The sequence below is a fragment of the Salmo trutta genome, chromosome 20 (assembly GCF_901001165.1).
Source record: "Salmo trutta chromosome 20, fSalTru1.1, whole genome shotgun sequence".
NCBI lineage: Eukaryota > Metazoa > Chordata > Actinopteri > Salmoniformes > Salmonidae > Salmo > Salmo trutta.
Genome location: NC_042976.1, coordinates 24,913,564 through 24,926,880, shown reverse-complemented (window position 1 = coordinate 24,926,880; position 13,317 = coordinate 24,913,564). Strand labels below are relative to the sequence as shown.

The window sequence follows — 13,317 nt, the reverse complement described above, 5'->3', positions numbered from 1 at the left end:
ACCGAGTGAGTCGCCCTACAGTCCGGAATCGGCGCAGCCAGAGTCGCACTACAGTCCGGAATCGGCGCAGCCAGAGTCGCCCTACAGTCCGGAGCTCCCAGAGTCGCCCTACAGTCCGGAGCTCCCAGAGTCGCCCTACAGTCCGGAGCTCCCAGAGTCGCCCTACAGTCCGGAGCTCCCAGAGTCGCCCTACAGTCCGGAGCTCCCAGAGTCGCCCTACAACTCCCAGAGTCGCACTACAGTCCGGAGCTCCCAGAGTCGCCCTTCTGCCCGAGGTCTACAGCAAAGCGCTTCAGCCCGAGGTCTACAGCGATGCGCTTCAGCCCGAGGTATTCAGCGGGGGTGGACAGGTTAGGTGGGGGACTAAGGCCAGAGCCTGAGCCACCTCCACAGTAGGAGGATTGGGGAGGGGGGGGGTGTAGCACGGGAACCGTCGGTGACGGCAGCCACCCTCCCTTCCCTCCCTTTAGTTTGGGGGGCTTATTTTTGTGTTTATTTTTTGTGTGAGATGCATCCGGGGTCTGCACCTTTGGGGAGGGTACTGTCACGTTCTGACCAGTAAAGTGGTTATTTGTTATTGTAGTTTGGTCAGGACGTGGCAGGGGGGTATTTGTTTTATGTGGTTCGGGGTGTGTTAGTATATGTGTTTATGTAGAGGGGTGTTTGGTTAGAGTATTCCGGGGTTTTTGGGTTATGTTCTATATTTCGTATTTCTATGTTCTGTCTATGTTGTGTGTTTCTTTGTTGGCCTGGTATGGCTCTCAATCAGGAACAGCTGTACATCGTTGTTGCTGATTGAGAGTCATACTTAAGTAGCCCTGTTTTCACCTGTCCCTTTGTGGGAAGTTGTGGTTGCCTAGCTGTGAGTTTAGCCTGCAATCCTGTTCGTTCGATCGTGTTCTTGTTTTGTTTGTTACGTGTTCAATAAAGTCACTATCAGCACTCAACCCGCCGCGCCTTGGTCCACTACGTACGATGACCGTTACAGTTACACTATTTTTGTTTGTAAAGTCCTCCTGCATAAACAACCGCCGTACCTTACATCATTGTTAATTTACAGACATACGAGATACCAGAACCGGTCTCAAGGATGGCTAAATCTGGCGACCCCTTCGCCACACAGGCCACGTTGCGTGCGCGAACATTGCAAAATACGTTATTCAATCATTTTACCCACCATTCGTGCGCGTGAACAAGCATCTGCGTAGCTAAAAAATTACTTGGTTCTATTTTACTCTCCACATGCTAAAAGCACCTCCTTATTGGATATCAGGAAAATACAAACCCACGTGGATGCTTGAAAGACAAACGAGGAGAGATGAATGAATGATAACTCGGTTTCTCTTCTTATCTGTGGATTAATCGTCGGTAGTGGAGACACAATTTAGTATGATGCCGGGTCACAATTCTACAAAGAACCCGCTAAAAAGAGGACCATATGCATGTAAGGTAAAATAAGAACCCAATGTTCATCTCCAAATATAAACTAGCTAGCTAGCGAAATGTCCATGAATGTTTCGACCTGCCCCAAATTAATCTAATTGATTCACAGTTGATTTTGGTATTGTATTAACCTGCATGATCGCGTCAGGTGGGGATAGACAAAATCGAACTTTTTACTTCAGATTTGTATTTATTTTTTTGATCGTGTTTTGCATGAATGTATTGATGTGAATATTTGTTTCTACTGTATATTGATGTGTATGTGTATAAAAGAGTGCGTTGGTCTCAGCATGACTCCCTGTAAAAAATTCAATAAGTTATGTGTTGCTTCACACAGGCACAATGATGGTACGACTTGATAGAAATGAGAAAATAAACTTAAAAGTTTTATAAAACATCTATCTGTTACTGGGCTGTTCAATCAGTCACCACTGGCAACTAAGAAAAGCTTCTGTTTTAAAAGAGAGATTCTGCACAATCCAGAGTTTTATTTCCACAGAAAAATGATATGACTGCAAATGAACAGGCAGCAGTTAGTGTTTACAGTTCCCAGTATGTGCTATCAACAAGATGCACAAGGCCTTGAGGAACTGTACATACAGCTGATCCATTCCAAATTACACTGTTACATCTCAGCTACTGTGACAGCAGAGATGTCCTGATGTCGCCTGTGTTCTACAGTCCGTAACCCTGAACCTAATTCCAATAGGAAATCACTGTTCCTGGGATGTCTGCGTGTTTGTAAGATGCTTTCTGCTGTAGTACTGTATCCACTTGTGCTCCTTCACCTGTAGCATTTCCCCAGGTGGCCTCCTGGAGGCATCTGCAGGTCTATGCGATGGATATGACGCGCCATCGTGCCGTTGAGGAAGAGCAGGAACACTACGGTAAACTGGCACCAGAAGGTGAGGGTGAAGCCCAAGGGAGAGGTGTGCTGCCAGAGCAGAGCCACAAACACCACCACATCCCCCGCTACCAGCACCAGAGCCGGCCCCAGGCCCCACCACCGTTCCCGAGTCCCGGCCCTCATTCACTTGCGACATTACCAGCAACTCCAGGCCAAAGATGACTCCCACACTGGCCAGGGAAACCAACAAGCGACACAGGCCCCCCCCCCCCCCCCCCCCCCCCCCCCCCCCCCCCCTTAGTCCTGAACCCAGTAACCTTGGTTATGTCGCTCTCCAGCAGAGTTTGAATCAGGTGATTAAGAAGGAGAAACTTGAATACCAGATCCAGCTGTGTAGAATACCTTGGGTGCATTCTTTCATGTGAAATAAGACCGTAGGCATTTGAGGGAACAAAACATAGGCTATTGGACTAGTATTACTAGAGAAAATAAAAATAAATCACTATTTTAGAAAAAGACCATAATAAAGGTAAACAAGAAAAATGTAATTTCTGAACTTAAGCAGGAATATCATATTTTACTTTTGAAGCGAGCCAACAACTACAGGTTAAACTCAAATAAATCATACTATTTAATGGCATACTGGTTAACATCTCGCAGACCTCACAAAACAAATACACGACAAACTAGTTATAATTTTAAAAGATATATAAAAATGCGTCAACTAGAAACAACACAATTAATTACCATTGTTAAAAGCTTATGAAAATCTATATAAAACAACAGTTGGACGGATCTTAAAACCTCTCTGGGATAGGGTTTAGTTTCCTGAATTTTTCCTGACTGATGTGCCCAAAGTAAACTCCCTGTTACTCAGGCCAGGAAGCCAGGATATGCATATAATAGTAGCATTGGATAGAAAACACTTTGAAGTTTCTACAACTGTTAAAATAATGTCTGAGACTATAACAGAATTGATATGGCAGGCGAAAATCCAACCAGAATTGTTTTTTGTTTAGCTTCCAGGCTCTTATTATGGAAACCTATTGTTTCTATGTAAATCCATCTCCCAGATTGCAATTCCTATGGCTTCCACTAGATGTCAACAGTCTTTATTCAAGGTTTCGTGCTTCTTTTTTGAAAACAAACAAGTATTTGGAGTTATTGTTAGGAGACCACCTGGACAAAATCAGTCTTTCGGCGCGCGCGGGAGAGGGCGTGCGCTTACGAATTTTCCTTTCCTATTGAACATACTACTTTCCGTATGAAATATAATAGTTTATTTACATTTTAGAGTACCTGAGGATTAAATAGAAACGTTGTTTGACTTGTTTGGACGAAGTTTAGCGGTAGCTTTTTGGGCTCCTTTGTCTGCATGTTGAACAAGTGGATTACTGAAATCGATGGCGCCAACTAAAATCCTTCTTTAGATCCCAAAAAGTCAGTTTATCTAACAAAAACGACAATTCATGTTGTAGCTGGAACGCTTGGTATTGCGAACAGAGGAAGATCTTCAAAAGTAAGTGATTTATTTAATCGCTATTTGTGATTTTGTGAAGCCTGTGCTGGTTGAAAAATAGGTTGATGTGGGGCGCCGTCCTCAGACAATCGCATGGTATGCTTTCGCCGTAAAGCCTTTTTGAAATCTGACAACGCAGTTAGATTAACAAGAAGTTAAGCTTTTAAATGATATAAGACACTTGTATGTTCATGAATGTTTAATATTACGATTATTTATTTGAATTGCGCGCCCTCCAATTTCACCGGATGTTGTCGGCTTGTGTCCCGTCTAAGATCTTAGAAGAAAAAGAAACGCACACCTATTAAGGCGAGGTGCTGGCTAGCGGAGTAGAAAACTTGAAAATAAGGGAGAGCCGCACACTCTAGGAGCTCAGATGCAAAAATGTTATATCCAACGTTTCGACAGCCAGCTGTCTTCATCAGGGTATGATCACAAACACTGCAGGGTGACTCGTTTATATAGTGTCAAAAGACACACAGGTGTCTGTAATCATGGCCAAGTTTGGCCTAGTATCATTGGTTAATTCTCAAATATAAAAATGGCATACAAAGAACACCATACTAAAAAACAAATGGATAGCATAAGATCATAGATTCATTTTAGACAACACAAGCTTACAAACAATTACAATGGCAAAGTCACCGGATGTTGTCGGCTTGTGTCCCGTCTAAGATCTTAGACTCAACAACCCAGAAGCAATTATCAGCAGACAAAAAATAATCACTAAAAACAGAGATCACCCCAAAAAAAATATTAGACACTGTTAAAATATTAGCGCGGAGAAAAGCACAATGAATGTATTGTTCTCCAAAAGAGTCCTATTTAACATTCTGGGACAAAGTAGTGCCACTATTTACACAAATGACAACGCGTCATTTAATTCAGTTCTTCCTAGTTCCATCTATCAAACAGATATCTCAGTTATATTAAAACCAGGAAAATCTGGAAAGTCCCCTGCTGATTACAAACCCATATGTTAAATAAATTGTGAGAATAATAACAAAGCTCATAAGCAAACAAATTGAAAAAGTCTTACCAGACTTAATTCTATAGTACTTTTCATAAGATTCTCAAAGCTCGTTAATTATCGATTCATATCAATCCAACCACTCAAATTCATAGATGGGGCTATGGATGCAAGGACTGACCATGCATATCAAAATTATGGTTTTAACCATGTTTTGAGACTATATAGTGTTTACATTTACTTTGTTTACAAACATTAGTAAAACAAGCTTGTATTTTGTGTTCTGATGAGGAACGACAGTTGAACAAAGCTCATGAGGCATTTATAAGTTATGTTGTTTAAGAATATATGTTCCGGGATTCTTCCGAAGGCATTGAGGAGGAGTACACCACATCAGTTACTGGCTTCATCGATAAATGCATCGCTGACATCGTCCCCACAGTGACCCAACTAGAAGCCATGGAATACAGGCAACATCCGTACTGAGCTAAAGGGTAGACCTGCCGCTTTCAAGGAGCGGGACTCTAACCCGGAAGCTTATGAGAAATTATGCTATGCCCTCCGACGAGCCATCAAACAGGCAAAGCTTCAATACAGGACTAAGATCGAATCGTACTACACCGGCCCTGACGCTCGTCGAATGTGGTAGGGCTTGCAAACTATTACAGACTACAAAGGGAAGCACAGCCGAGAGCTGCCCAGTGACACAAGCCTACCAGACGAGCTAAATAACTTCTATGCTCGCTTCGAGGCAAGTAACACGGAAACATGCATGAGCGCATCAGCTGTTTGATCACGCTCTCCGCAGCCGATGTGAGTAAAACCTTTAAACAGGTCAACATTCACAAGGCCAGATGATTTACCAGGACGTTTACTCCGAGCATGCGCTGACCAACTGGCAAGTGTCTTCACTGACATTTTCAACCTCTCCCTGTCCCGAGTCTGTAGTACCAACATGTTTCAAGCAGACCACCATAGTCCCTGTTCCCAAAAACACTACTTGAAAAAACTTTCAAAATCCTTGACATTTTCCAGATTACTTTAAGGTCAGTCAATGATGGTCTGTCATTTCTCTTTGCTTATTTGAGCTGTTCTTGCCATAATATGGACTTGGTCTTTTACCAAATAGGGTTATCTTCTACCACCCCTACCTTGTCACAACACAACTGATTTGCTCAAACGCATTAACCTCTCTGGCGCATGTGGGAACTCGTCCCACCTACGTAACAGCCACTGAAATCCAGTGGCGCGATTTTTGAATCGTTAGAAATACTATTACTTCAATTTCTCAAACATATGACTATTTTACAGCTATTTAAAGACAAGAATCTCGTTAATCTAACCCCACTGTCCGATTTCAAAAAGGCTTTACAACGAAAGCAAAACATTAGATTATGTCAGCAGAGTACCCAGCCAGAAATAATCAGACACCCATTTTTCAAGCTAGCATATAATGCCACATAAACCCAAACCACAGCTAAATGCAGCACTAACCTTTTATGATCTTCATCAGATGACACACCTAGGACATTGTGTTATACAATACATGCATGTCTGTTCAATCAAGTTCATATTTATATCAAAAAACAGCTTTTTACATTAGCATGTGACGTTCAGAAAAAGCATAACCCCCGCAAACTTCCGGGGAATTTACTAACAGTTTGCTAAATTACTCACGATAAACGTTCACAAAAAGCATAACAATTATTTTAAGAATTATAGATACATTACTCCTCTATGCACTCGATATGTCCGATTTTAAAATAGCTTTTCGGATGAAGCACATTTTGCAATAATCTAAGTACATAGCCCGGCATCACAGGGCTAGCTATTTAGACACCCACCCAGGTCAGCCTCCACCAAAATCACATTTCCTATAAGAAAAATGTTCTTACCTTGCTTGTTCTTCGTCAGAATACACTGCCAGGACTTCTACTTCAATAACAAATGTTGGTTTGGTCCCAAATAATCCATCGTTATATCCAAACAGCGACGTTTTGTTCGTGAGTTCTAGACACTATCAGAATGCTTCATCACGGTCTGGCGCATTGGCGTGACAAAAAATGTCTAAATATTCCATTACCGTACTTCGAAGCATGTCAACCGCTGTTTAAAACCAATTTTTATGCCATTTATCTCGTAGAAAAGTGATAATATTCCGACCGGGAATATGCATTGAGCCTAAACAGCCGAATTAAATTTCTCCTCAGGAGCGAATCGTGCACGCGCCTCATTCAAAGGTCCTCTGAGCCGCCACTTGCCAAAGGCGATAATGTGTTTCAGCCTGAGGCTGCCTCGTCAACCTTCAGTTATTTCCCGGGTTCTGAGAGCCTATCGGAGCCCTGGGAATTGTCACGTTACAGCTAAGATCCTTACTTTTCAATAAACAGATGCAAGACGCACGACTCCTTGTCAGACAGGGTACTTCCTGCTTGAAACCTTGTCAGGTTTTTGCCTGCCATAGGAGTTCTGTTATACTCACAGACACCATTCAAACAGTTTTAGAAAATTCAGAGTGTTTTCTATCCAAACCTGAACAATAATATGCATATTCTAGCTTCTGAGTTGGTGTAGGAGGCAGTTAAAAATGGGCACATATTTTTTCCAAAATTCTCAATACTGCCCCCTATCCCAAACAAGGAAAGAAATTCCAAAAATTAACTTAACAAGGTTAATTGAAAAGAATTCCAAGTGACTACCTCAAAGCTGGTTGAGAGAATACCAATAGTGTGCAAAGCTTTCATCATGGCAAAGGGTGGCTACTTTGAAGAAATGTTAATATAAAATATATTTGTATTTGTTTTAACACTTTTTTTTGGTTACAACATGATTCCATGTGTTCATTGTTTGTCTTCACTATTATTCTACAATGTAGAAAATAATAAAAATAAAGAAAAACCCTTGAAAATGAGTAGGTGTGTCCAAACTTTTGACTGGTAATGTATGATTAACAAACATATATATAAAACATATAAAACAATGTAAGTCTCCTTCTGGAATAAACTCCAGAAGTCCCCTCCCCTAGTTATTCAGCCAGAATTGACTTATTTTTTTACAGCTATTAGAAGTCCGGTCACGGGATACTCTGCTATCGCCAGGAGACAGGAAGGAAGAATGTTCCTTCCATGAGTGCACAGAGATTTTCACGGCAAGAATATGGCCATTGTAGATTCCCACTCAACTTTTACCCAATTCCTTTATGAACGCACTCTGAGTGGAAACGTTGTCTCAAACAGTGAGAAAGCAGTGCAAAGTTCAACTTGCCTCCTGTGAACCACTGTTATACAGCCCCACAGTGGAGGTGTCATAACACCAATAAAACCTAGCGAATTTTAGAAACACTTAAAATAAGGACTGTGTTTCGTGTAAGCTTACCCTGGTGTGACATCTTGATAACTGTGTAAATCTCTAGGACAAGGTGACTTATCAATATATTTGGCTCTATTTACTGATTTTGAAAATTCTCATTAGCATTAAAAAGTAGACATCATGCTAGATTACAAATTCCTGCATGTCATGTCTAGCTGACACCTTAGATAACAGGTATTGTGTCAATTTAAAACTTACAAGACATTAATTGTCCATTTTAAAGAAATGTAGACGATTTATTCATTACTACATTTAGCTAACATTAGTTAATCCAGACATTTTTACCTTTGCCTCGATTCGGCAGTCACGTCCAGATCATGGCATTTGTAGTTATGATAGCCACATTAGCAGCTAATTAGCATTTCATTTTGGGGGGTAAATACAGGGGAATAAATTGGAAAGTCACTTTGTCCTAGAGAGATATACACAGTTATCAAAACGTCACGCCAGGGTAAGCCTACACGAAACAGACCTTATTTTAAGTGTTTCTAAAATCCCCTCTGGGAAAAATGTAATGGTGGAAAGAAAATTATTCCAATTGTTCTTGTTTGACCACTAGGTTTTATGGGTATTATGGTACTGTATTGGTTAACTGATAAGAGCTAACCATTCCTACAAGAAGTATAAAGATATTGGGGAGCTGTCGGAAGCATTATTCAAGAAACAAGTGTTTCTCAAGACCTTTGGCCCAAGGAGATGGTGCAACAAAACAGGGTGGTAAATGGCCAATTAAGTATTCTTCTTGATTTTAGTTTTATATTTACTGAATATACACTTATTTAAATTTGCGGAGTCAGACAAGTTAGTAAGATCTCATCTCATGAAATAACCAAGCATGACAACAGAAATGTTAAAACAAATGTAGACTTTATGCAGTTCCTGGGATGTACAACCAGTTCACTAGGAAATTGCTGGTGGAGGACGGCGTCACTCGGTCCGTAGCGGCGGCTTGTCAGTCCTGTATTCTCAGCTTGACCATAGGTGGTCCACACTAGGCATTCAGCGTTCACATGCAATACAGTCACAAACATACCTGGGTCCAACACACACGCAAAATACATGAGGTGGGCTTGATTTCTTGTTTTGTACCATTTGAATAGTCCAAAAAGTACCAACTAAAATCACCCCGCAAGCTACTCCGCTAAACCAAGCACACCTCTAGAATTACAAAGTATTTTACATATGCATTTGCCCCAGGTGTTGTAGCAAAGGGCATACTACTGAAATTTAAGGCATCTCACAGGGACGAGGTGTGGGCTGACCACAGAGGTCATGGTTCTACACTGCCAGCGGTCGACCCAGTCAGTCAGTTCTTAGACTCCGTACTTCCCTTTAAGCTCCTCTACCAAGGCAATGTACTCCTTCCTGGCATCCTCTTGGCTCTTTCCTATAAGAGGCACAAGGAAGAGAAAAAACATTCATAAAACATGCTGATAACAGGTTACTGTTCAAAGATTGTCTGGCTCAACCAGTACACTTATGACTGTAAATGCTTTGAGCTGAAGGGATCCACAGCTGTCTAAATCTGATTCCCTTTGAATTACAAATCACTTAAGGTGAACAGTGCCCTCTACAGCCTAAATGTGGGCAGGACTACAGGAAACACACCTTTCTCCTTCTCCCAGGCGTCCCACTTGGCTTTCCCAGTGAAATCCAGCATCCCAGGACGAGCTTCAGAAACAAAAGTAAAAAACACAATCAACAGACTATACTCAATACAATGAGCCATCTACACTTGAGGGGTATCACAAAGCACTGGATGCAGGCTTACCGGTGTTGACATCGCCCACTTTGGCCTGTTTGAACAGAGCATAAACCCTGAGCATCTCTGCATCTGCTGGCTTGGCCTTCAGCTGCTTCACCTCCTCTGCAGCCTTATCAAAGTCTGCCTGGGTGGGATAGAAGCAAAATATGTGATTAAAGTCAGCTAAACAGAGAAAGAAAAGCCTACACCTGAAAATGGCTGCTTCCAAGTGAAATCGGAGAGATATGATGGCTTTAAACATGAAAGGTTCCTGTACAATCTCATTACAAAATGCCAGCAACCTTACAGCAGATCCATGTCAGAAAAAGGTTAAGCTAGATAATCACCGGATAGCAATTGAGAGAGTCAGCGCTGGCATACATTGAACCTTGATCTCATATAGGTCTATTTGGCTTAGCCTACAGGCAGTAAAACTGCATCAAAGTCATGATGACATTCCATTGTGAGCAACTGGAGACCAGAATGGCAGAACATAGAAACTGGCCTCAACCAGAGCTACTGAATATGGAAACAAATCATTGTTGCTGAAAAGGAGGTCTATGCTGCCAAGAAAGAAAAAAACAGGCCCCCCAGCAGTACAATGGGCCCTCTGAGTGGGCTGAGCTTGAGCAACATTACAAAATGCCACACTGGATGTGCCACCCTGCCAACTGTGCCAGGGGGGAAGAGAGAAAACACTGGTTGCTTTTCCTTTTGTATAGCCTAAGAACATAGGCAGTCTGTTGCCTCCACTTATAGTTTGGCCATTATTAGTGTGACTGAAATGTTTGGTGCCAGATGGCCTGGATGAGGCTTTTGCAACCCACCCAGAGGAAAGATTGGATTGCAAATCACCCTGGTCAGAGTCCAAGTAGAGGTATTAACCTGGGGAAAGTACCCTTATCTGTACAGCCTCAAAGGCAGGTTTTAAAAGACCACACATTAAGTGTTTGGGGGTTCCTGAGTGGCGCAGCGGTCTAAGGCACTGCATCTCAGTGCTAGAGGCGTCACTACACACCCTGGTTTGATTCCAGGCTGTATCACAACCGGCCGTGATTGGGAGACCCATAGGGCGGCGCTCAATTGGCCCAGTGTCGTTAAATAAAACACGTTTCCAAAAAAGTGTTGTGCAACTATTAGCTTTGTGCACCTGCTCACTCAGACATTGTAAATATTATACCACAAAACAGTTCCAGGGAAAAAGCTTTGCATTGGCCACCATTTACAGTCCTGCCAGATACAAAAGCATTGTGTATCAATGCAAATCTAATGCTCATTTGAATCTAGGTCGATGCAGAAAAGGAAGGAGACAACCTGGCATGCTGCTTATGTATGAGAGTGTAGCAGCTAACTACAAAATAATCTGGCCTGAAGGTAATGGCTAAATAAGCACATTATCTGAACTAAAAAAAAAATGTATAAACAGCCAAGGTCTTGAGTTTTAATGTTGCAATATGTGTGAGGCAACACACTAAAAATGTGACAGCCAAAGCCAATGTAATCTAATCTACTCAGCTAAACAACAGATATCCAATATGCTTTGGCCTCCGCTTCAATAGGAGGACAGAGATCAGGTTGCCAAACTCACCGATGAAAATATTATCTACCTGTGAACTTTTATAAGGGGGTATTCATTACGGAAACATTTACCGTTTTAAGAACCAAACGGAAGCAAGCAGCGTAAAACGAGAGTTTCTATTTGACAAATTCAGTTAGGTCCCGCCCTGTTCCGTTTGCTTCCGTTTTTAAGAAACGTTTTGCAACAGAATCGGCGTAATGAATATGCCCCCAGGTGAGAGGCAGAAGGCATGAGCTGAAGGAACAAAGTACAAACCGGTAAAATAAATGTGATCAACTCCAACAGTGCTTTTACCTTCAATTTGATGGAACAGCATCATTTTTTCTAATCAAAATAAATAACTTACAAGCCCTTAACCAACAATGCAGTTTTGAGAAAAAAATACCTACAAAGAATATAATTAAAGAGCAGCAGTAAAATAACAATAGCAAGGCTATATACAGGGGGTACCGGTACAAAGTCAATGTGCGGGGGCACCAGTTAGTCGTGGTAATATGTACATGTAGGTAAAGTTATTAAAGTGACTACGCATAGATAAGAGTAGCGGGGGGCGTAATGCAAATAGCCTGGGTAGCCATTTGATTAGATGTTCTGGAGTCTTATGGCTTGGGGTAGAAGCTGTTTAGAAGCCTCTTAGACCTATACATATACCTAATTTAGCTATATGTAAACAGATATAATGTGACTAATTTATATATACACATTCATTCATTCCTTTAACCAGAAACACAGATGCTTGCCATGTTTTTCTGCAAGTTGTTCAATAATGGGTTTATTAAATGGGAGTTCATGACCCTGCGTTCCGGGCGCGAGCCTTCTTGCCTTCGAGTGACCATGTGATTTATAAGAGCTGCGCAAAACGGCAACAGTTCTTCCTTCATCCTATATGAACAAGCTAGACTTTAGTCAACGTTAGATATAATTACTTTCACATGCTTCTTCTCACTAGGATATTACGCAAGCAATCACATACAACAGAGGCGCGTGTGAAGTCCACACACAATCAGCGCCTTGGGCTATGTCAAAGCCGCACCACACCCTTCAAGCAGGGTGACAGAAGTGCCAAAGCCAGGCAATCCTCTGGCGCTCTGGTTTGCCAGTGACATTAGCTTGCTAGATATTGAGCTGTCAAACAAATGAAATAGTGGTTTCATCGGGTGGAAGCATGGGCATTGCGCCTTTTAAAGGCAATAACAATCAAGTTTAATTCAAAATTGCCACAAGACCGACGGGGATAACTTGTAACTAAGTTACTATAAGCAGTGGTGCCAAGTCAAGTGCCAACTCCAGTTTGGCAAAAACGATACGCTCTTTACTTGTGTTCTAGCTAGCAAGCTAACTTACCGTTAGCTGACAAAGCCTAGTCGACATGTTAGTGAAACTGCACTTGGACCAGGAAATCAAAATAATAATAATACAACTACCTATGCATGTTATGGTAACTAGCTACAATATAATGTAAAACAAAATAGAAATTCGATCCAAACCTCAGACATGATTTTCAATTCCTTTTGAAGGCCCTTAGTACAGTCACAGAACACTGCTGGCGTCCACAGCCCAGAACTAACGGAAAGGAGAGTAGACCGTTCCTAATGTGTGTGTCGTAAGCAACAGCGTGAGCAACAATAGTGGAATCGGCGGTTCGCCTTTAAAATAAAAGTCACCCATTGAAACATGCAAACGGATAAAGTGCACAACGTTCTGAAGTCTATACATTCACAGTGCGATTGTGTCAAATTGACAAATTATTGTATTTTGTTGAATTTATATAACATTTCAACCTTGTTTAGCGTTATCGGTTTGCATCAGTTTCAATTCGGGACTTTTATTTTGAAGGCAAACCGCC

At 41.7% G+C, this 13,317-nt stretch overlaps 1 protein-coding gene across 1 annotated transcript; it reads right to left on the bottom strand.

Annotated features, from left to right (window-relative positions):
- Positions 1 to 8,996: 8,996 nt before the first annotated feature.
- On the bottom strand, positions 8,997 to 13,097 carry LOC115155748 (acyl-CoA-binding protein). The gene is made up of 4 exons (XM_029702663.1): positions 12,959 to 13,097; positions 9,920 to 10,037; positions 9,757 to 9,819; positions 8,997 to 9,535 (listed from the first exon to the last, which is right to left on the bottom strand). The coding sequence occupies exons 1-4, from the start codon at positions 12,965 to 12,967 to the stop codon at positions 9,462 to 9,464; spliced, it is 264 nt and encodes an 87-aa protein (XP_029558523.1). The 5' UTR covers positions 12,968 to 13,097; the 3' UTR covers positions 8,997 to 9,461.
- Positions 13,098 to 13,317: the final 220 nt, after the last annotated feature.

Coding starts and splice junctions, on each gene's coding strand:
- LOC115155748 (XM_029702663.1), bottom strand. Junction 9,820..9,919: donor AGTGGGCGATGTCAACACCG/GTAAGCCTGCAT, acceptor TTGTTTCTGAAG/CTCGTCCTGGGATGCTGGAT. Junction 9,536..9,756: donor CGCCTGGGAGAAGGAGAAAG/GTGTGTTTCCTG, acceptor TGCCTCTTATAG/GAAAGAGCCAAGAGGATGCC.